Source organism: Euleptes europaea, chromosome 3 (assembly GCF_029931775.1).
Source record: "Euleptes europaea isolate rEulEur1 chromosome 3, rEulEur1.hap1, whole genome shotgun sequence".
NCBI classification, from domain to species: domain Eukaryota; kingdom Metazoa; phylum Chordata; class Lepidosauria; order Squamata; family Sphaerodactylidae; genus Euleptes; species Euleptes europaea.
Window position 1 is genome coordinate 121359854 of NC_079314.1, and position 22249 is coordinate 121382102.

At 50.2% G+C, this 22249-nt stretch overlaps 1 protein-coding gene across 1 annotated transcript in view; it reads right to left on the reverse strand.

Annotated features, from left to right (window-relative positions):
- The window catches only part of AHCYL2 (adenosylhomocysteinase like 2), a 47810-nt gene that overhangs the window by 412 nt on the left and 25149 nt on the right, over positions 1 to 22249 (reverse strand). The window contains exons 6-16 of the mRNA XM_056845883.1: positions 20747 to 20841; positions 20152 to 20258; positions 18357 to 18473; positions 14987 to 15050; positions 13679 to 13767; positions 13123 to 13193; positions 12797 to 12891; positions 5236 to 5334; positions 4507 to 4575; positions 2873 to 2951; positions 1505 to 1625 (exon numbers count right to left, since the gene is read on the reverse strand). Coding sequence (XP_056701861.1) covers positions 1505 to 1625; positions 2873 to 2951; positions 4507 to 4575; positions 5236 to 5334; positions 12797 to 12891; positions 13123 to 13193; positions 13679 to 13767; positions 14987 to 15050; positions 18357 to 18473; positions 20152 to 20258; positions 20747 to 20841 — 1006 coding nt within the window. The remainder of the gene's footprint in view (positions 1 to 1504; positions 1626 to 2872; positions 2952 to 4506; positions 4576 to 5235; positions 5335 to 12796; positions 12892 to 13122; positions 13194 to 13678; positions 13768 to 14986; positions 15051 to 18356; positions 18474 to 20151; positions 20259 to 20746; positions 20842 to 22249) is intronic.

Below are 22249 nucleotides of genomic sequence, written 5' to 3' on the forward strand. Positions count from 1 at the left end.
AGAGTTGCTTTAACATCAATTGGATTTCAGACCGTGCCACAGCCATGTTAGCCGGACGCTATGCCCAAATCCTGATGGCCTCTCACTTATGTATTTGCGGATGCTCAGAACCTTAGGACCTTCCCCATAACATGCTGTATTGTCCCCTGTACCGTGAACCAAGATCTGAATTTGTTGCCTTATTTTTTATCCAATATTCGCTGTTTTAGTGACCAGGAGAAGCTGCCTTTTCTCCTGTCTGACACCGACTCCGCTGTTACCTACAATACGTCTCTTTTTGCCCTGGCGGCCAGGAAAATTCGAGCCGGTGCTGTAGTTAAACAGGATAATATCTGTATCTGGTTTAAATTTGTTTGTATTTGATTTTAACTGTTTTCTCACTGAACCTGATTTGATCTTTGTTTACTTGACTGGAACGGCCTTTGGCTATACACAATAAATCTGTACTGGACTGTACTATGGTTCTGTCCAACTTGAACCTAGCCGTTCGACACGCCTGCAGCACTTCTAATAAGGGGTCGGATCTATTGGCAGAGGCACTCTCCTCACCACCATTTTTATCCTCACAACAACCCTATGAAGTAGGCTAGGATGCATGCATGTGGCTGGCCCAAGGGCATCTAGCGAGCTTCCACGGCCCAAGTGCACATTTGAACGTGGGTCTCCCAGATCCTAGTTGGACACTCTTCGATCTCAGGAGTTAAGCAGGGTTGGCCCTGGCTGGTATTTGGAGGGGACGGCCCCCAGGAAGTCCAAGGTTGCTCCGCAGAGGCAGGAAACGGCAACCCCCCTGTTTGTCTCTTGCCTTGAAAACCCAACTGGGTCGTCATAAGTCGGCAGAGACTTGATGGCACTTTGCACATGGGAATAAATGACAGGCTCACGCCCAAGGCAGAGATATCACAGTTATCATCGGCTGCCAGCAGGGTCTGGCTGGAGGCGACGGCCCATGCGGGGACATCACAAGCAGCCAGCACAGGGGTGAAGTTCACACCTAGCCCGCTCATGTGACCAGGTGGACAGACACCATCCCCCCAGCTGCTTTGAGTCCCAGCCATGACATGGCGGGCTCAGAAGAAGCCCCCCAAGGAAGCTCGGCCCCTCTGCCTCTCCTTGGAAAAAAAAAGAGGTACCTGTAGTATAGCCATGCAGATTAGCTTTGGATTTCACACATTAACAGATCACTTCAGGATACAATGGTTCCATATTAACATACCACACCCTCATTAGCACATTATCTTGATACTTACAGGACAATGGTTAGCACATTACCTTTGTTACTTTTTGCAGGACAATGATTCATCTCAAACCCACCCCTTTCTGACTATAACTCTTCCTACACACTTGACACTGAGAGACACTGTCCTTCAGTGTTACTCCTCTGAAGATGCCGGCCACAGCTGCTGGCGAAACGTCAGGAAAGAAAATACCAAGACCACGGTTACACAGCCCGGATAACCTACGAGAACCAATGAACTCTGACCGTGAAAGCCTTCGACAGTACCTGTAGTAGTTTGGTTTGAAAGGCCCATTTTTGTTGAGTCCCAAGTATTTTGCTTGCTCGTCCGTCAGCTCCGTCAGGTGCGCGTCGAATGTGGGGAGGTGAAGACTGGCCACGTACTCGTCTGAAGGGAAACGAGGATGCCGTCGGGTTAGCGGGGGGGACGGGGACCAGTAAGCCCCTGCACTATGGTGCTGGAAGGTGAGGAAGCCTGACTTTCAGCAGCGCTGGCATAGGGGCCGCCCCGTGAGGGTTAGCTGCAGAGATCTAACCAAACCCTCACGACGGAAGAGGCCACTGCTTGCTAAGCCCCTCCCTCCTCCGGATACCCACCACTCCAACTGCCAAAAGGGCACTGCCATGACCAGTTCTGCAGCCACCACGCCCCAAGACCGTGTGCCTCTCGCTTGCGGATGGGGTGAACTCGGGACCTTCTGTATGCCAAGCAGATGCTCTACCACTGAGCCACGGCCCCTCCTCACTATGAACACATGAAGCTGCCTTATACTGAATTGGACCCTTGGTCCGTCAAAGTTAGTATTGTCTATTTAAACTGGCAGTGGCTCTCCAAGGTCTCAAGCAGAGGTCTTCCACATCACCTACTACCATATCCTTCAACTGGAGATGCTGAGGATTGAACTTGGGACCTTCTGCAAGCCAAGCAGATGCTCTTCGACTGAGTCACAGCCCCTCCTCATTATGACCACATGGAGCTGCCTTATATTGAATCAGACCCTTGGTCCATCAAAGTCAGTATTGTCTACTCAGACTGGCAGAGGCTCTCCACATCACCTACCTGCCTAGTCCCTTTAACTGGAGATGCCGGGGATTGAACCGGGGACCTTCTGCATGCCAAGCAGATGGTCTACCACAGAGCCACAGCCTCTCCATAAAATCAAAGTTATCAAAGTCAGTACTGTCTACTCAGACCAGCAGTAGCTCTCCAGGGTCTCGGGCAGAGGTCTTTCACATCACCTACCTGCCTAGTCCTTTTAACTGGAGATGATGGGGATTGAACCTGGGGCCTTCTGCATGCAAAGCAGATGCTCTACCACAGAGCCACAGCCCCTCCCCAAGCGGCAGAACTACCCCACGGTGTGCGTCTCCGTGTCAGGTGCTGCCGCTGGTCCAAGCCTGTCCTAGGGCTGAAGAGGGGGCTGGGACCAGCTGCCACCCCACACAGCTGGTTCAGTAATGCCAGGACGCCAACTCTCTACTGGCTTTTGCTGTCCGAGAAATGCACGGTGCAGCATGCCACCGAGGCAGCGTGGCAATCGACGCTGTATCGTTCCCTGTCCTCCTGCAACAGACGGGGCCAGGGCAGTCAGAAAGGGAGTACAGGGTGTGAGGGAGATGAGGACTGAAACTCACCCATTTTTTTAGGCAGCAGATAAACATCCTGCTTGTACCGTCCTTCAGGGGCATTGTAGAGTTCTATCAAGGCGAGTGCCTGGAAACCAAACAAAAACCAGGCCCCATTAAGCCAACACTCCACATGCATGGATGCCCGCGCTCCTCTAGCTTCTCCAACACCCAGGGTTAGCAAGAGTTTCTTTTAATAGAAGGAGAACCAGAAGGCAGAACGAGTACATCTAGAAGTGCAGCTCTTCCCCAAAACAGAACTTCATGCTCATCGGCCCCACTATCTTCCCTCTCTCCCACACGATGAACCCGTGCGCTGGAGGATCTCGTTCCAGATATCTTGAGTAAGCAAGCCAAGTTGCACGCTACAGCCCAGCAGTAGAAAAGAGCAAGAGTCCAGTAGCACCTTAAAGACTAGCAAAATTTCTGGCAGGTTAGGAGCTTTCTGAAGAAGTGACTCACGAAAGCTCCTACCCTGCCAGAAATTTTGTTACGTCTTTAAGGTGGTATTGGACTCTGGCTCTTCTCTACTGCTAGTGACAGACTAGCATGGCTACCCATCATGAGCTACAACCGATCAGTCTGCTAGCATTAGTAGCCATCTGGACCTGGGAGGAAAAGTCCCTCAGCAGCTCCAATAACGGCCACATTGAAAAGGAAGTGCGTCCTAAAACACTGGACCCCCCTGCCCCCGCAGAGCAGGAAATTTTAGTGGGTTATGGTTTTGCTCCTGCTCAGGATGGTCTCAAACTGTGAGAGACTCTTGAGAATCTGGGGGGCCCTGGTGCCCTCAATAGGGCAGGAGTCAAAAATTCTCATAGAATCATAGAGTTGGAAGGGACCACCAGGGTCATCTAGTCCAACCCCCTGCACAATGCAGGAAACTCACAACTACATCCCGCCCACACCCCCAGTGACCCCTACTCCATGCCCAGAAGATGCCCTCCCTCTCATGAACGGCCTAACGTCACAGAATCAGCATTGCTGACAGATGGCCATCTAGCCTCTTCTTAAAAACCTCCAGGGAAGGAGAGCCCACCACCTCCCGAGGAAGTCTGTTCCACTGAGGAACCACTGTAACTGTTAGGAAGTTCTTCCTAATGTCCTGATGGAAACTCTTTTGATTTAATTTCAACCTGTTGGTTTTGGTCTGACCTTCTGGGGCAACAGAAAACGGGTATCCTCCTCTATATGACAGCCCTTCAAGTACTTGAAGGTGGTTATCTTATCCCTTCTCAGTCTTCTCCTCTGCAGGCTAAACATTCCCAGCTCCCTCAACATTTCCTCATAGGATTTGGTCTCCAGACCCCTCACCATCTTTGTTGCCCTCCTCTGGACACGTTCCAGCTTGTCTACATCTTTCTTAAATTGTGGTGCCCAGAGCTGAACACAGTACTCCAGGTGATGCCTTTGTAAGTGCCCGTGCAAAATGGACCTGGCACTGCTGTTGTGGCTTTGGAACCCAGGAACTGCCCAGCCTCGCCCCATCTAGAGTCAGCCCCGCTTCACAGAGACCACAGAATCAGAGAGTTGGAAGGGACCACCAGGGTCATCTAGTCCAACCTCCTGTCTGCCCGGCCTTTATCCTGATCCGGCAAGCCAGTCTTCACTCCGTCAACCCTCTTTCCCCGCATCCTGCTCACCTGGGTGGTGGCGGTGATCGACAGCACAAAGGTGGGGACAGTGGAGCAGCTCAGGTTCAAGAGGCGGCCCTGCGAGACAGAGACACGGTCTTTGCGCTCAGCCTCCTCTCCTCCACTCCCAGACCCTTGTGACCTGCGAGGGGTGCCCACGGCGGCCCTCCAATGCCAGCGCGCACCAGGAGAGGAAGCCCCTGCGGCAAGCTCCAAGGGAGTGGATTTAGTCAGCCCAAGCTTAGAGCCTGTCAGGAGGCACGCCCTAGGGAGGAGGGGGATCTCCCCCTCAGCATCCGGAGCCCACCCACCCCCAAAATAATGCCCTGGGGCCCTCCCTAGCCAACAAGGGAGATGACCTGAATTAGAATGACAGACCCATCCGGGGAACTGGCACCCAGTCCGAAGGAGAAGGAGGAGGAGTTGGTTTTTATATGCCGACTTTCTCTACCACTTAAGGAAAAATCAAACCAGCTTACAATCGCCTTCCCCAGAACAGACACCCTGTCAGGTAGGTGGAGCTGAGAGAGCTCTAAGAGAGCTGTGACTAGCCCAAGGTCACCCAGCTGGCTTCATGTGGAGGAGTGGGGAAACCAACCCGATTCACCAGATTAGCCTCTGCCACTCATGTGGAGGAGTGGGGAATCGAACCCGGTTCTCCAGATTAGCATCTGCCGCTCCAAACCACCGCTCTTAACCACTACACCACACTGGCTCCCTCCTGGCCCACGCTCTCACCTCTGCCAACAGCACTATCCTCTTTCCATCTGGCCAGATGACGTGGTCGACCTGAGACCTCACCCGTTCCCAAGTCAGCTCCGGGGTGCGCAAGCTCGCCTGGAAGACAGTGTCGGAAAGGTTTAAACCAGCGCAGCGACTCCAGGAACTCACAGCACGAGAGCCAGATTCGAGTCCAGGAGCGCCTTTGAGACCAACAAGAGCCCAAGTTCTCTTTGTCAGATTCAAGTCGAAGCAGAGATCCCTGAGGGCCCTGACGTCCCAGTCGGAAAGAGCCTTGGCTACTCACCGTGAAGGCTTCTTCTGCTCTGGGATACGGAGGCCATCTTAAGAGTGGGTGTTTCCTCTTCCTCTTGTTCCGGGAGGCAGGGCCTAGAATTTTAACTGCCTATCTCTGGAGGGAACGCCCCCACCCTTTCCAGTCAAAGACTTTCCGAGCAAGGAGTGTCACCATTATACAGAGAAAGAAAGTAAAGGCATAGCAAAAAAGGGAGAGACCTAACAACAAGTGCTGAGATAAGTTTTAACTTGTAATCTTAACTGTAACAACATTAAATAAAGAACTGTTTGTAACTCCAATCTAAAACCTTGTGTTGTGAAAATTATTGTGGGAAAACAATTGTATGTCATCCTCCTGAATTACTTAGACGTCTGGGCGGGCAAGATGGCCTCCGTATCCCAGAGCAGAAGAAGCCTTCACGGTGAGTAGCCAAGGCTCTTTTTCGCTCTGGGAGAGGAGGCCATCTTAAGAGTGGGACTTAAAAGAGCTGTCCCTGCCCGGGTGGGATCAGACATCATGGAGAATGCTCTGAAGAACACGCCTTCCGAAGGAGGCTTCAGCTGAGGCATAAATATTAAGTTTATAATGTCTCAAGAAGGTGGAAATTGAAGACCAGGTTGCAGCCTTGCAAATCTCCTCGATAGAAGCTCTACGATTAAAGGCCGCTGATGTGGCCGCACTCCTAACAGAGTGTGCTGTCAAACCTGAGGGAACAGAAATTTTTGCTGCTTTATAGACCTGAGTAATACAGTTAGTAATTGTGCGACTGATGGATGCACGGGACATAGGCTTGCCTTTGTTTGGGGCTGTCAGATTGATAAAGAGAGCGTCTGACACTCTTAGGTGTTTTGTACGGTCAATGTAAGTATGAAGGGCCCTTCTAAGATCTAAGGTATGCCAGGTTTTTTCCCTTGGGGTTTTGGACAGAATGAAGGTAGTACAATATCTTGGTCCCTATGGAAACTGGAGTTGACCTTCGGTATAAAGGAAGGGTCGGGAGCAAGGACTCCCTTGTCCTTGTGAAACGTACAAAAACCTGGTCTAACAGATAGAACTCCTAGCTCTGAAACTCTTCTAGCCGATGTCACCGCTGTTAAAAATAAGGTCTTCATTCTCAACAGGCTTAAAGAGATGTTTCTTAAGGGTTCAAAAGGATGTTGAGTAAGAACTGTATGCAGGTTCCAGGTAGGGAACCTGTGTTTTACCAGAGGAGAGATTAATGTAAGTCCCCTTAGAAAGGCTTTAATATGGGGATGTTTAGTTAGTGGATAGCCTGATACTTTTGGGACAATAGTGGAGATCGCCGCTAGTTGACGACGTAGAGTTGCTGGAGATAAACTCTGTCGCCGACAGTCCTGTAAAAAGGCCAGGATGTTGCAGATGGTGGGTTTGATTGGATTAAGTTGTTTTCTTTGGCACCATCTCACGAAGGCTTTCCACATGGTGTTGTATATCCGCTTTGTAGAAGGTCTCCGGGCAGCAAGGATAGTTTCAGCTATCTCTAAGTCATAACCTAACTTCAGTAGGCGACTCCTCTCAATATACAGGCGGTCAGTCTATACCAGCCTGGGTCTGGATGAAGGATCGGACCTTGGTGGAGGAAGAGTCCACGGTTTGGCGATGGACATCTCTATCAGAGTGGGAAACCACGGGCGCCGTGGCCAGTAAGGAGCTACCAGAATGACTGTGGCTTGAAGGAGATTGATGCGTCTGAGGACTCTGGGAAGGAGTGGGGAGGGAGGAAAGGCATACAGAAGACCCGGTGGCCAGGGCGCCGTGAGAGCGTCTGTCTGTTCTGCTCCCACTTGAACGTATCTGGTGTAATACCTTGGCAGCTGGTGGTTTTTGTTTGACGCGAAGAGATCTACTAAGGGCATGCCACAGTGAGTTGTCAGGAGATGGAACACGTCCCGATTCAGGCTCCACTCGGCCTCATTGAGGTGTTGTCTGCTGAGCCAATCTGCGTCGACATTGAGGGCTCCCTGGATGTGCTCTGCTGTGATGGAGTAGAGGTTGATCTCGGCCCAAGACAGGATTTTTAAGGCTTCCTTGTGTAGAATAGATGACCGGGAGCCCCCCTGCTTGTTCAGGTGAGCTTTGGCTGAGACATTCTCATCAGTAGATCTTTTCCGGTCAGGTGATGTTTGAAGTGCAGGAGGGCATGATAAATTGCACGGATCTCTAGAGCGTTGATGTTCATTCGCTTCTCTTGGGTTGACCACGTGCCCTGTGCTGGTTGACCCTGGAAGGTAGCTCCCCAGCCTGTAAGAGAAGCATCCGTGAATAGCTGCATCGGTGCTTGACATATGTAGTGGACCCCTTTCTGGAGATTCCCTGGAATGGTCCACCACTTGAGACTGCGTTTTGTCGTGGCAGAAAGGAGGAGAGACTTGTTTCTCTTTATTAGGATGTCCTTCTGGTAGACCTTGAGGAACCACTGAAGAGGTCTGGAGTGTAGTCATGCCCACTGTACCGCTGGAATACAGGAAATCATCAGTCCCTGCAACTTGGCCAGGGTCATGAGGCGGACTGTGGGAGCTTTCATGGTTGTCTTCGCAAGACTGCAAATCTTGGGGATCTTGTCGGGCGGAAGGATCAAGGAGTTGGCGACAGTGTCGATGTACACCCCTAGATGGCGGAGATGTTGAGTGGGAGTGAGATGGCTTTTCTTCTGGTTAACTAGAAAGCCGTGGTTGTCTAGGAGCTCGAGCACAATGTTTGTGTGTTGGATGCTTTGTGCTCTTGACGACGAGCAAATTAGAATGTCGTCGAGGTACGGGTGGATCCTTACACCCTTCTGACATGCTAGGGCTACCAGGGCCACCAGGACCTTGGTGAAGACTCGTGGGGCTGAACCTACACCGAAGGGGAGGGCCCTGAATTGAAAATGATGACCGTTGTGTAGAAATCTGAGGAATCGTCGGTGATCTGAGTGAATAGATATGTGCAGATAGGCCTCGGTCAAATACACGGAGGTTAAGAAGTCTCCTGGTCTTAAAGCCTCTGCTATGGAGTGTAGAGTCTCCATCCTGAAGCGACAGTGACATGTTTGTTGAGGTATTTTAGATCGAGGATGGCCCGCCATCCTCCGTCCCTTTTTGGCACAGTAAAGAATACGGAATATATACCCAACGATTGTTCCGAGGGGGCTACATATTCTATGGCCTTGATCTCCAACAGATGTTGGATGGCTTGTAAGGTTCTGAGTCGTTTGTCTGGTCGACGAGATACGGGGGACATTATTAGACGATCTCGAGGTTTTTTGCAGAACTGGATTCGATAGCCGTGAGTGACAGTCTGTAACACCCAATGGTCTGTGTGGACAGTTGACCATTGGTTGTGAAAGAGGTTGAGTCTGCCCCCCACTGGTTGTAGCCTGGCGTCACTGTCTTGATTGATGAAAGGACTTGTCTCCTCTGTCACTCTGGGAATTCTGGGATCTGGGGGAATTTTTAGGGAAGCGCCCTCCCCTACGAAAGGATCCCCTTCCGTAATTCCATTGACCTCTCCTCTGTTCAGGTCTATAACGTGAGTATGGGTGGTAGGGACGAAAGGAAGTAGGGTTAGAGAACCCTTTAGATTCCTTACGAAGGCTTCTGGGTAAGAATTTCTTTTTATCTTTTGATTCCACCAATATTTCTTCCAACTTTTCCCCAAACAATTTCTTGCCTTCGTAAGGATAACCCATTAACACCGCTTTAGACCTGTGTTCAGTTTGCCAAGGTCGTATCCACAGGGCCTGCCTAGCAGCTGTTGCAGTGGCTAGGGCCCGAGCTGAGAAACACATGGTATCCAGTGTGGAATCAGCCAGGAAGGAGACTGCCTTAAGAATTCTAGATACTCCTTCCATAGCACTTCTATCCTCCTCTGGAATTAGTTTGGCTAACTTCCTAGTCCAGACAATGGCTGCTCTGGACACTAAGGCGGAAGTAATGGAGGAGCTAATGGCCAATGCTGAGGCTTTGTGGGCTTTCTTGCAGGCTAGTTCCGTCTTCCTGTCTGCAGGGTCCTTTATAGACACTAAGCCTCCCCCCCCCCCCGTGACTGTGTCAGAGGTATGTAGTGCAGTGATGGGACTTTCCACTAGGGGTTCTTTAATAAGTCAGCAGTGTTACTAGCTATGTTGTATAGTTTTTTGGTATTCTGAGGGAATTGTTTTCCTCCCATGGGCTTATCCCATTCTCCTTTTAGCAGAATAATCAGGAACAGGCACTACTTTCTCAGAGATCGTATAGGAATGAAAAAATTCCTTTGCCCCTTTCTTTTTCTCCTGAGATGGGGAAGAATCATCAGAAAGGTCTAGTGCAGCCAGAACTTTTGTTAAAAATGGCTGTAAATCTTCAGCCTCAAAAAGCCTAGTCTGCTTAGTTGGTTGGGGCAAAGGGTCTTCTCCTTCAGAGGAGAACTCGCCCTCCTCTCTATCAGAAGTATCGTTATCAGAGGAGAAAGGTGATGGCCCTTGCCCCGATAACTGGGGTTGAGATGATGAGGTAGCCTTTAAGGCTGGTTTAGTGGGCTGAAAGTCTCCCCCCCCCCCCGTGAGGAATGTGGGCCACTCTGCTGCCCGCCGCCCGCTTGATCATGGCCCCTGGGACCGCGAAGGTCTCGACTGGGCGCTTGCACGCCGGTAAGAGAAGGACTGGGGGAGGAGAGCTGCGCGGCTCTAAGGCCTTCTGTGAAAGCGTCCTTGAGTAAGGATGCGAGCTCCGCTCTCAGAAGGGCAATGTCACCCGCGGCCGACTGGAGGGGAAGGGGGGGTATATTACCGGCATTGGATGTGCTCGGACCGGGGAGTTGTGGAGGCGAGACGCCTACGGCCTGATCAATGGTTTGCGCGCTCGTAGAGGGGATAGCGGCCGAAATCGCTGTATTTCCCCGGCCATTCCCGGTTCCGGAGAAAAAGAGCTTGTCTTTAGCGGGTTTATCCGCAGCCGATAAGCAGGCGCGAGCGGCGGTTAGGAGGCGTTTTGCACTTCCCTGACGAGAAGAGCCTCTCTTGCGCTTGCTAGTAGTTTTCTTAGATTTGCCTTTTAAATCACCGGGGTGATTGTTTGAAGGCGGATCCCGAGCGTCTGGCATAGCCTGGAGTAGACCCGGGTCCAAATCCCCCTCAGAAATATAGTTGTCGGGGCGATCGGTCGCCATTTTGTTTTGGCGGGAAGGAAAAAACTCTTACCCTGCCCTGCCTCAGAAGAGGGGTTAAAGACAGAGTAAAGTGGAAAAGATTTTTATATATATATATATATAGGATAGAGTAGGATCAGGTAGAGAAGAGAATAAGAATAAGGAAAATAAGGTCTAGTATGGCTGAGGGAAGAGAGCTGTGAATACACTGCTCTCCCGGAGCGAGGCAGGAACAAGACTGGAAAGGGCGGGGGCGTTCCCTCCAGAGATAGGCAGTTAAAATTCTAGGTCCTGCCTCCCGGAACAAGAGGAAGAGGAAACACCCACTCTTAAGATGGCCTCCTCTCCCAGAGCGAGAATGCAAGGTTTTTGTTTTTTTTGCAAAGACAGGAGTCGGGATGCAAAGGCCCAATGCCCACTGCGATCAGCTGGACTAGAGCAGAGGAGAAACGCTTGGGGTGGGGGCGGGGGGAACTAGTGAGATCAGAATCCTTCGACCCTATTCAGCCCCGGGGGAGGGGGGTGGCCATTGTTCTGAATTTTTAAATGAACCCAAATGAACTTAAGTTCACGGAGTACCATGGTGTAGCCAGCGGGAGACTTCAGGTCTTCACCGGAGCCACCCCCAGGACTACGCTGACCTCTTCCATCCAAGAACTTATTAATACGGTCGATTGACCAATCCGCTGTCAGTACATCAAACTGTCCAAACCCAACAGTGCTGTACAGCAGCTTACACAGGGCAAACCTGAGATTCGAAGGGCCTGAGAGGCAGACCTTCCCCTCTGAGAGCCCACCAAGGGGACGAGATCTTTCCCTCTCAATCTTGCAAGCCAGTGGAGGATTTTTCTGCCAGTGCAGCTTGGCGATTGCCTGTAGTGGCAGCTGCATTGTGTCATCCCAGAAGGCAGCTCTGCCGGAGGCCCTGGGGTGCAGCCTTCATTATGTACGTGACACAGCCCAGGAGGTGGCCAAGTGCCCCATGCTGGCAGCAATCTGATTCCCTAAGTTAGAGAGAGCTGGGCACCAACGTGGAACATCACAATGGCACAGTCAGGCACTTTCCAACAGGAGCAGCCCTTTGGAGGAATAAGACTTTCCAGCTCTCCCGCTGACGCTGTTCTGCACAGGGAGGTCTGATCCGCAGGCGGCTCTTCAGAGTAAAGTTTTGTTTGCCAGCTATTTACTGCAGGGGTTGCTTAGCAACTGGCTCCAGATTGGCACCCGGGAAGATATCCTGACAAGTGAGCGAGCCCCACCCATTCTCTTTCCAGCTCAGCTGAGACCTGTCAGGCTGGCATTTTCTGGTCTCACAAGGAAGGGCATGATGCCTGCCACTGGGCTATTTGGCAAAGGCCCCTCAGCTTGGTCTCTGCCGGAGAGAATGGCTGAACCAAAATCGACACACTTTGGCCAAGGATGCCCGCCCCGCAGGAGATTCTACATTGTGCTTGCTTTGTACACATGATCTGAACATTTTCCCACCAGCCTTGTCCTGACCTGCATTGTGTTCAAATCCTAACACTTTCCCTCTCTCTAATACCTGTCTCACCACCACCACCGAATTCTGACCTCACAACAGCACAGGGCTTCTGGAAGATGACCCCAAAGTGAACTTCCTTGCAGCAAAAACCCCCTCCCTGCAATGTTCCCAAGCTAGATTCTCCAGTAGCACCTTAGAGACCCACAAGAGTTTCAGGGTAGGAGATTTCAAGACTCAAAGCTTCCTTTGTCAGACACCAGAGCAGTTTCCGAGGCTCTCTAAGCTCAAGACTTTCCCAAATTTCCAGTATTCCACTGCATTACAACCCGATGGAAGAAGGAGAGAAGAGGAGTTGGTTTTTTTATATGCCGACTTTCTCTACCACTTAAGGGAGAATCAAATCGGCTTTCAATCACCTTCCCTTCCCCTCCCCACAACAGACACCCTGTGAGGTAGGCAGGGTTGAGAAAGCTGTGACTAGCCCAAGGTCACCCAGCTGGCTTCATGAAGAGGAGTGGGGAAACCAACCCGGTTCTTCAGATTAGAGTCCACCGCTCCTAACCACAGCTCTTAACCACTACACCATGCTGGCTCTCCACTTTGGGGTGGTGGTGGTGGTGGCCAGAGAACCGTTCCCCAAGCCTCCCCCTGAGGAAGAAATACCCAGTCCTTACCACGTCGATTTCTGTGTTGGAATGCCCCATGTTACAAACGATACAGCTGTTCTTCATCCTGTCCAGATGTTCCCGGGTCACCACATTTTTGTTGCCTAGCAAAGAAAAAGGAAGGACAAACATCACCCTCCATCCCAGTGACGCCAGGGGCCACAATCCGCCAGCTGGCTCTGTGGCATGAGCCCCTCGGAAACATGTGGCGGCTGGGCTCTGTTTACTCCCCAAAGTACGCCACGCCCCACAGCCGGCTCTGCTGCAGCATCGGCCGACGTGCCTGGAGCCACCCTTCCCCCACCCCCGAGGCCCCGTGCCCACATTGCACGCACCTGTGCAGGTGATGACGATGTCCACTTGCCGAATCACTTCGTTGAGTTTCACAAGCCGGAAGCCGTCCATGCTGTGAGGAACGGACATCACAAATATAAAAACGGGGAACATGGGTGCCAAACGTATCGAAGATAAACAACATAATGTGGCACCCAATATACTTTCCTATGAGGAAAGGTAGAAGGAGCTGGGTATGTTTAGCCTGAAGTGGAGAAGACTAAGAGGGGATATGATAACCATCTTCAAGGACTTGAAGGGTTGTCATGTAGAGGAGGGTGCCGAGTTGTTTCCTGTTGCCCCAGAAGGTCGGACCAGAACCAACGGGTTGAAATTAAATCAAAAGAGTTTCCCTCTAGACATTAGAAAATTCTTCCTAACAGAGCGGTTCCTCAGTGGAACAGGCTTCCTCCCCCTTTTCCACTAAGTGCTGGCAACAGCCACGGCTGGGAGCTGACTGACCCCACGCGGGACAGGAAAAGCCACGGCCAACTCTCTTCTGCGCAATGGTGGCCGGTGGCCCTTCTTTTCCGCGGACAAAACTGCTTTGGTCCTCACCAGGCTTGTAGGGCACAGATGGGGTCGATTTCCGTGACGTACATGATGGACCCCATGGCCTTCAGAGCAGCACAACAGCCCTTCCCCACCTGTGGTGGGAGAGAAGACGGGAAGGAAAAGGGGGCAGGAGGGTTTTGAGTGGTGCCGTTGGCCGAAAACAGTTTTAAAACCAACAGATTCGTCCCTTGGTGTCCCAGCCCAATAAGCACACCAAGCAGGAGAAGGTTCAAAATTAATTATTCAGCTGAATAATAGGCTCTGGTCCAAAAGCAGAAGCAAGCATTTTTAGTTCAGCACAAGAGTATATACTTGCATAGCTGTCAATCATTGCAAATCACTGCAAATCTTTTTGTTTTTCGAATTTCTAATTTGTATCCTGCCTTCCCCAGCAAGCTGGCTCAGGGCGGGTAACATCACTAAAACATAACATACAATCCAATAAAACAACAAAAACAGCAATAAAATCCTCAAACCCCATAATAGATCCCATAGCAAAGAAGGACCATAAATGTGGGCAAATGTGATCCCTATCTTTAAGAAAGGGAAAAAGGAGGATCCGAGTAACTGCCAACCCGTCAGCTTGATGTCTATACCTGGAAAAAGTTTTAAAACAAATCATCAGTCAGCCCTTGAGCATTTAGAAAGCAAGGCTCAAAAAGGCTGGGGACCCCTCCTCTAGGAGAAGCCAACCCATTATTAGAGCTGCATGAGAAGCAGAGCCGATTAGAAGTATTTTGTTGCCCCGAGCAAGAAAAAAAACCCCATTCTTGCCAGTGATCAGAACCAAAAATATACACACGTTTACCATAACATATATCACAAACTATAGGCTCCAAAACATAAATATTTCCATGCATTAGCATGGCATACACTGTAAAAATATCACATGTAGTCAGTTTCACAATTCAAATTAAAGAATCCAGCTCATACAGAGTCAATAGATATTACAGTGTATGCCGTGCTAATACATGGAAATATTTATGTTTTGGAGCCTATAGTTTGTGATATATGTTATGGTAAACATGTGCATATTTTTGGTCATAGTGGCTGTGAATTGTGATACTAAATTTGGATAGCAGCTCAAGTTTTGTTTTTGGTTGTAGTGATCAGAACCAAGGCAAGCCCCCCAGGAAGGGACTGAAGTCCCCCCCCCTTCCCTGCTGCTGATGGCCAGGAGCAAGTTCAGCCCTCCCCACTGCGATTAGAAGGTCTGGTCAGAGAACCAACCCCGACGAGGAGGGACTCTGTTGCTGGTCACGTGGATGCAGAGCACACGTCGTTTGCGCTGGAGGACAAAATCCTGCTTACCTCTCCGTAACCGCAGACCACCACTTGCTTGCCTCCGAACATCATGTCGGTTGTTCTTTTAAGGCTGAGGGGAGAAGAGAGAGAAACAGTTTGAGAAGCTCCCTGTTGGCAACTTCTGGGAGAAAATGGTGCAACGCTGTGGATTTTGGAGTACAATCCCTCGTGTGAACCCCACCACTGAACACTGACATGATGCCAAGTACAAACGGCGTCTGCTTTATGAGACGCATTAGGTGGGTCTTTTTTTTTTACAATCTGTGGACCACCTGACATGAGAAGGGTCTTCTTTGTGGGTGTCCGAGGGAAGCCCCCGCATATAGGAGGTCACGATCAACCACCTGCATTTCCCACTCCCTGCAGACACTGAAAAGTTGTGGTTTCTTATGGAACATGCTGTGAAAACGCTGCGTGCACAGAGGTCATGCGCTATCATCCTCATGTCGGATTCTTGCACAGTCTTATGCCAAAGGGCCAGCTGCACAGGTTATTTTCAAACACGTGAATAGGCACTACGTTTTAAACACCTCTGGGATGGAGGAAGAGGCAGAGAGAGAACAGTGCCTGGAAGTAGTGGACAGTGAAATGGAAGAGAATCAGCAAGTGATGAAGCAATGGGTAATGTGCAATTGAGCACGAGCTAAGTACCAAACACCCAGTCTTTGGCTTGCAAGGTCCCTGATGCAGGGCTTGGATGCAAACTGCAAAAGTGGTATCAGTTCTGGGCATCCAGCCATTCCAGCAACGATTTACTTCTTTTAAGAAGGTTCTTCTCCCTGCTGCACAGACTATGCATTGTGTGAATTAATACTTCCTTTCATCTGTTTTGAATCTCTCACCCACCAGCTTCAGCAGATGACCCCGCGTTCTGGTATTATGAAGAAGAAAAGGTTCTCCCTGTCCACTCTCACCATACCATGCACAATTTTATAGGTGCTCTAACTCTTTCCTGACCTACAGTTGCTCCCTCCAGAGCACTGGTTCGCCTTCTAGGGAAACTGATCTCGGGAGATCCAAGCATGGATTTCCAGTGCAATGTGCCCTTTAGCCCTGAGACCCTGTAGTTGCAGAATGCCCCGCCCTCTGCTCCTGTGCCCTGGGGAAGAGAAGGCAGACACAGCGGTTTCTAGGTGAAGGCACGCCGATCGCTGCAAGTAAACACACACACCCCAAACATACTTGGCAGCTCAGCTTCTGTGCCCTACATTACGGTCTATATTTAGTAGGCAAGTAAATAGGTTAGCGGTGCAGGGAACGGGCAACTTCCTTCGCCTTTCCAATGAATGTAGACAGCAGTGCCCAGAGACCGGATTGCAGTTCTGCTCCAATTTCTATCCTGTGGTGACCCATTTGAAGGGACTGGAGCCAAGCCTCTGCTAACTCCTTCATTTAAAAAAACAACCCACAATGTACAGTACAAAAAGCTGAACATTGGTATGCCAGTGGTATTGCATAAGGGCCAGAAGGTGGTCATTTGTTCACATTTTTACTGATGGCGTAAACTATGGGGAGGGTATTGAAAGCAGCAAGCGTTTATGTGGCATATGTATTTCCATAACACTGGAATCTACATGGGACAGAACCTTCCTGGTGGCTGTCCCCAAACCCTGGATGCCCGCCCCCCACACTTCATTGATCGCGTTTCAGATCAGTTAAGGTGATTTTTTTCTGCAGGGAGAGAAAATATATATTATGGCTGCTTTTAGAAAGAGAAGAGTTGGTTTTTTATATTCCACTTTTCTTTACCATTAGGAGTTTCAAAGCAGCTCACAATTGCCTTCCCTTCCCTTCCCTTTTAATGTTCTAGGACAGGGGTGTCAAACATAAGGCCCAAGGGCCAGATCCGGCCCACAAGCCAGCCACCCCCCTCCCCTCAGTCTGGGCTGACGAGGCCTGGCCTGGCCAAGTGACACTTATGTCATATCTGGCCCTCCTTAAGAATTTAGTTCGACACCCCTGTTCTAAGGTATTAAGTTCAGGTTTGGATAAGCCAGGAGACAGATTTTAACTACTGCTGTTATCGTGGCTGATTTCATTCATTTAGTTTAATTATCTTAATTAACTTATCCTATTGTTTTATTGCCCAGACCTGAATAGCCCAGTTTAGATCAAACTTGTCAGACCTTGGAAGCTAAGCAAAAGTCAGTCCTGGTCTGTATTTGGATGGGAGACCACCAAGGAAGTCCAGGGTCGCTATGCAGATGGCAGGCAATGGGGTTGCCATGCAGAGGGCAGACCTCTGAACGAATGTCTCTTCCCTTGAAAACCACATGAGGAGTCACCATAAGTCAGTGCAACTTGACGGCAATATCTGGATTATTTGAATCTTCTATAACTCTCTGAACGCTTTTAAAAATGCTCCTTGAATCCTTTTATATAGACGGGCAGGATATATGTCATAAACAAATAAATAAAATATTTCCAGCACAGGTAGTGTAGCCTGGTCCCCACCAGAGGGGCCACTGCTCCTAGGCCACAGCCTCTTCAGACTACAAGGGGAATCCTCAAAAACTTCCCTGCATACAGACGGCTAGCATGCCTGGAAGAAAAGTCCTGGCCAAGCCCCTCCCCAGACACCCTTGTTCTCTACATGCAAGAACATTTTTGTATGGTGGAAACGTTCCGTTATGTTTTAATTGCTGTTTTTACGTCTTTGTACATATTTTAGCTCTGTTTTTAATTTGTTTTAATGATGTGCATTGGGGGAGGTTGACTTTATTTTAAAATGAGGATTTTATCGCGTACATTTTAAATTGTTAGCCACCTCAGATTCTCCCTCCCCCTGCATAAAAGAGATGGCTCCCCTCCTCCTTAGAATACCATGCAACAGAACAGCAGCCTGGAGTGGTGAGTCATAATCTCTTGTGCCTCTCTGGCCGTTATTATATTACAAAGAAGAAGAAGAGCTGGTTTTTATATGCCGACTTTCTCTATCTTTTAAGGAGAATCAAACTGGCTTACAATTGCCTTCCCTTCCTCTCCCCACAATCAACACCTTGTGAGGTAGGTGAAACTGAGAGAGTTCACAGAGAACTGTGACTACCCCAAGGTCACCCAGCTGGCTTCATGTGGAGGAGTGGGGAAACCAACCAGGTTCACCAGATTAGAGTCCGCCGCTCATGTGGAGGAGTGGGGAATCAAACCCGGTTCTCCAGATTAGAGTCCACTGCTCAAGTGGAGGAGTGGTGAAACCAACCCGGTTCTCCAGATTAGAGTCTGCCGCTCATGTGGAGGAGTGGGGAATCAAACCAGGTTCTCCAGATTAGAGTCCGCTGCTCATGTGGAGGAGTGGGGAATCAAACCCGGTCCACCACTTTTAACCACAACACCACTCTGGCCCTTCAGGGTGTTCATTCCACAGCAAGACACGCACCCATCTAGAATGGATTCTCGGCAGCAGTAGAGGTTATCGAACTTCTGTTTGGTGACGGAGTCGTTGACGTTCATCGCCGGGACACACAGCTTCCCCGCCTTGGAGAGCTGGTACAATCTGTTGCAAAGGAGACAAAAAAGAAGGGAAGATGTCTGAAGCTTTCCTACGATTTCTCTAGATGTTCTCTAGCCGGTCAACTGACCAGCACAGTAGGTTTGGATGTGGATGTTTGGATTGTATTCTACTGTATTTATTGTACATGTTGTTACCCCCCCTGAGCCCAGCCTTGGCTGGGAAAAAAGGCGGGATATAAACCAACCAACCAACAAACAAACAAACAAAGATTTTCCTGGACTGGAGAGACCGTGAAATACCACAGCTAAAGGGGCTGTGGCTCAGTGGTAGAGCATCTGCTTGGCATGCAGAAGGTCCCAGGTTCAATCCCCCCAGCATCTCCAGTTAAAGGGACTAGGCAGGTAGGTGATGTGAAATACCTTTGCCTGAGACCCTGGAGAGCTGCTGCCAGTCAAAGTAGACAGTACTGACTTTGATGGACCCAGGGTCTGATTCAGTATAAGGCAGCTTCATGTGCTCAAGCCATTTGGGTTTGTCACCAGAGAAGCTGGCTTTTGCTTTGTGAAATTAAGAGTTGCAGCTCTCTGCACTCCTGCAGTGTAACTACCCAAAGAATACCCCCCATGAAAATACTATGCTGGCTGCACACACTATTGACTAACACACAGTCACCCTGAGTCCCAGATTATACATTGTTCTTCCTAGCTGGGGACGTGTATGCATCCAAGAAGGGCAGAGAAAGGAACCGGCATGAGTCATCTGCAGAACAGAGGACAATATGCCTGCATACCCAACCTGCCATGTTTCTTAAAAATACCACCAGCAATCCGGATTAGCAGCAAAAAAAGAACCCAACACCGCCAAACAGACACCCTGTGAGGTAGGTGGGGCTGGGAGAGCTCTAAAAGAGCTGTGACTAGCCCAAGGTCACCTAGCTGGCTTCATGTGGAGGAGTGGTGAAACCAACCCGGTTCACCAGATTAGTGTCTGCCGCTCATGCGGAGGAGTGGGGAATCAAACCTGGTTCTCCAGATCAGAGTCCACCACTCCAAACCACCACTCTTACATGACTACACCACGCTGGCTCTTCAATTTGAGTGGGAATGAGAGGCAGAGACTGCAGTGGCTTGCCAGGACAAAGGCTCAGCTGTTCCGTTCCCCGCTGGGAGCCCGCAGAGACCAAGCTCGGAACCTGCGGCCTACTCAAAGCTTCCCAACGCAGCCCACCTGCACACCCCAAAGCTGGGACCCTGAAGCTGCTGACTGTGTGCTGCTTCTGCCACATGTCACGTTTCATAAAGAGACGTTCTGAGACCCTGGGCCCAAAGCAGCCAGTCTTTCTCCATTTTCATCATTTGCTGGCCTCCCCATCCTCCCCCAACTAGATTTGGGGGTCCACTGTTCTCCAGGCCTGTTTAGGGTCTAGTGGCTGCAAACGAAAGAGAGTGCCATCTTGTTCTATTGTTTTAATGTATAATGAAGAATGATTTTACACTATGCTTTAATAATATATGTTTTAACCTATGTTTTATCTTGTTGTGACCAGCTCTGAGCCCGGCTTGCCGAGAATGAGGGCCGGATAGAAATGCAATAAAAAACAAACAAACAAACAAATAAAGCCGCTTGGACGAAAGCCCTGAGCCGCAACATGTGAGCCCCCCCTGGATCAAGTTCTTGCCCCAATAATGGTCCCCGAAACAAAGACAGCCACGTTATTTACCTGTGGACGCCAGTCACGCTCTCCTCTACAATCCCCTTGATCTTCTTAAACATGTTGGGGTACTTCTTGTAAATCCAGTGTGTGAGATCTCCACCGTCGTCCAAGATCTGAAACAGGGCAAAGGACACGTTAGTTACCACCAAATTGTTTTGCCAGAGAGCTGGAGGAGGAGATGCCATCTTGGTGAACACAACTTTTGTAATGCAATGGCTATGGGGTTGATTTCCCTGTACCTTTTTCTCCAGTTACAGAGGCAGCTGCAGCTTTGGAGGGTGGGACGGAGAATCTCAAGGAGAAGCTCACACTGAATCTCATTTGCCATTTTAATGCCCGTTCTTCCAGTTTGTAGAGATCCTTTCATAGTTCTTCGCAGTCCGATTTTGTTTTAACCACCCGAAATAATTTGGTGTCATCTGCAAACTTGGCCACCTGGCTGTTCGCCCCCAACTACAGGTCACTGATGAACAGGTTGAAAAGCACCGGTCCCAACACCGGATCCCACTGCTCACATCCCTCCACTGTGAGGTAGCAGCAGCCTGACGTTTCTAATCAGATGACTGCTGGCTTTTCATGGTCGCTCTGCTCTGGGACTCACCATGTTTGGCTGCCACCCCTCCACGTTGACGCAGCGATCGATACACCACCAGAAGTCATCCTCAGATTCTCCCTTCCAGGCAAAAACAGAAAATCCTACGTGCAAAAGAGAGTGAGAGTGAGTCAGACTCATGCATGAAGGGTGTGCTCTGGTTGACAGAAGAGTTGGTTTTTATATGCCGACTTTCTCTACCACTTAAGAGAGACTCAAACCGGCTGACAATCACCTTCCCGTCCCCTCCCCACAACAGTGAGGTAGGCGGGGCTGAGAGATTGTGACTAGCCGAAGGTCACCCAGCTGGCTTCGTGTGTAGGAGTGGGGTAACCAACCCGGTTCTCCAGATTAGTCTCCGCCGCTCATGTAGAGAAGTGGGGAATCAAACCCGGTTCTCCAGATCAGACTCCACAGCTCCAAACCACCGCTCTTAACCACACCATGCTGGCTCTCAGCAGATAGAGCAGACACGGAAAACCACAACTGCTGAACTCGGTGGTCTTCTGAAATAGCTGCCGGTTCCTAGTTTCAGGGCCTCTGTCATTAAAGCAAAAGGATGAGGAAAATTCTCATCTTTGATATTCTCTCGATCTCACCCCCCCCCCCATTATTAGGCTACCAGTGAGGCAAGGGAGTGGCTTCCCCATAGCCCCGCTCCTCGGTTTCTCTAGCAAAATGTACTAAGATCCACCTGGGCTGGGTGTCCTCTTGTGATGCATCACAGGCTGGCTAATAGGACTGGTAACCCTGACCCACGCTAAGAAGACTTGAGCATGACCACTGCGGCACAAGGTGGACCGTTGTTCACCACTCGAGCAACAGGCTCAAGTGGAATGCTCTGCCAGGTGACATCAGGGCCCTGTGGGGCCTTAAAGAGTTCCACAGGGCCTGTAAGACAGAGCTATTCCGCCAGGCCTATAGTTGCAGGCAGCCGTGGGTATCATCTTTGCTGGCCTCCCTCCCCCTCCCCCTTTCTATGTTATGCTGTATGCCAACTTGAGGGGGCAGCCTGCCACTGTCTCGGGCAACAGGAGTGTAATCTGGCGCCATCTTGAGTTTCACGTTCGAAACACCAGATTAGCCTCCGTCGCTCATGTGGAGGAGTGGGGAATTGAACCCAGATCTCCAGATCAAAGCCCACCACTCCAAACCACTGCTCTTAACCACTACACCATGCTGGTTGGCTGGTGCCCCCCAAGACCCAGGGTTTCCCACGCTCTCGCTGGCAAAGTCCAGCACTGGGATCCCCAACCTTTTTGAGCCTGTGGGCACATTAGGAATTCTGACCCGGCACAGTGGGCGTGGCAACAAAATGGCTGCCACAAAACGGCCACCGCGGGAGGCACAGCCAGCCACAAAATGGCTGCCACAGCTTAACTTCAGTATCGCAGTGAAGATCCTTGTGCTGTGGTGGCAGCTGCTGCCAAAGCAGCCTTTTAAAAAATCTGCATGGCCAATCAAGCCTCCAATAGTCAACCAGAAGCCTTGCTGGGCAAAAGCCCTACCTGT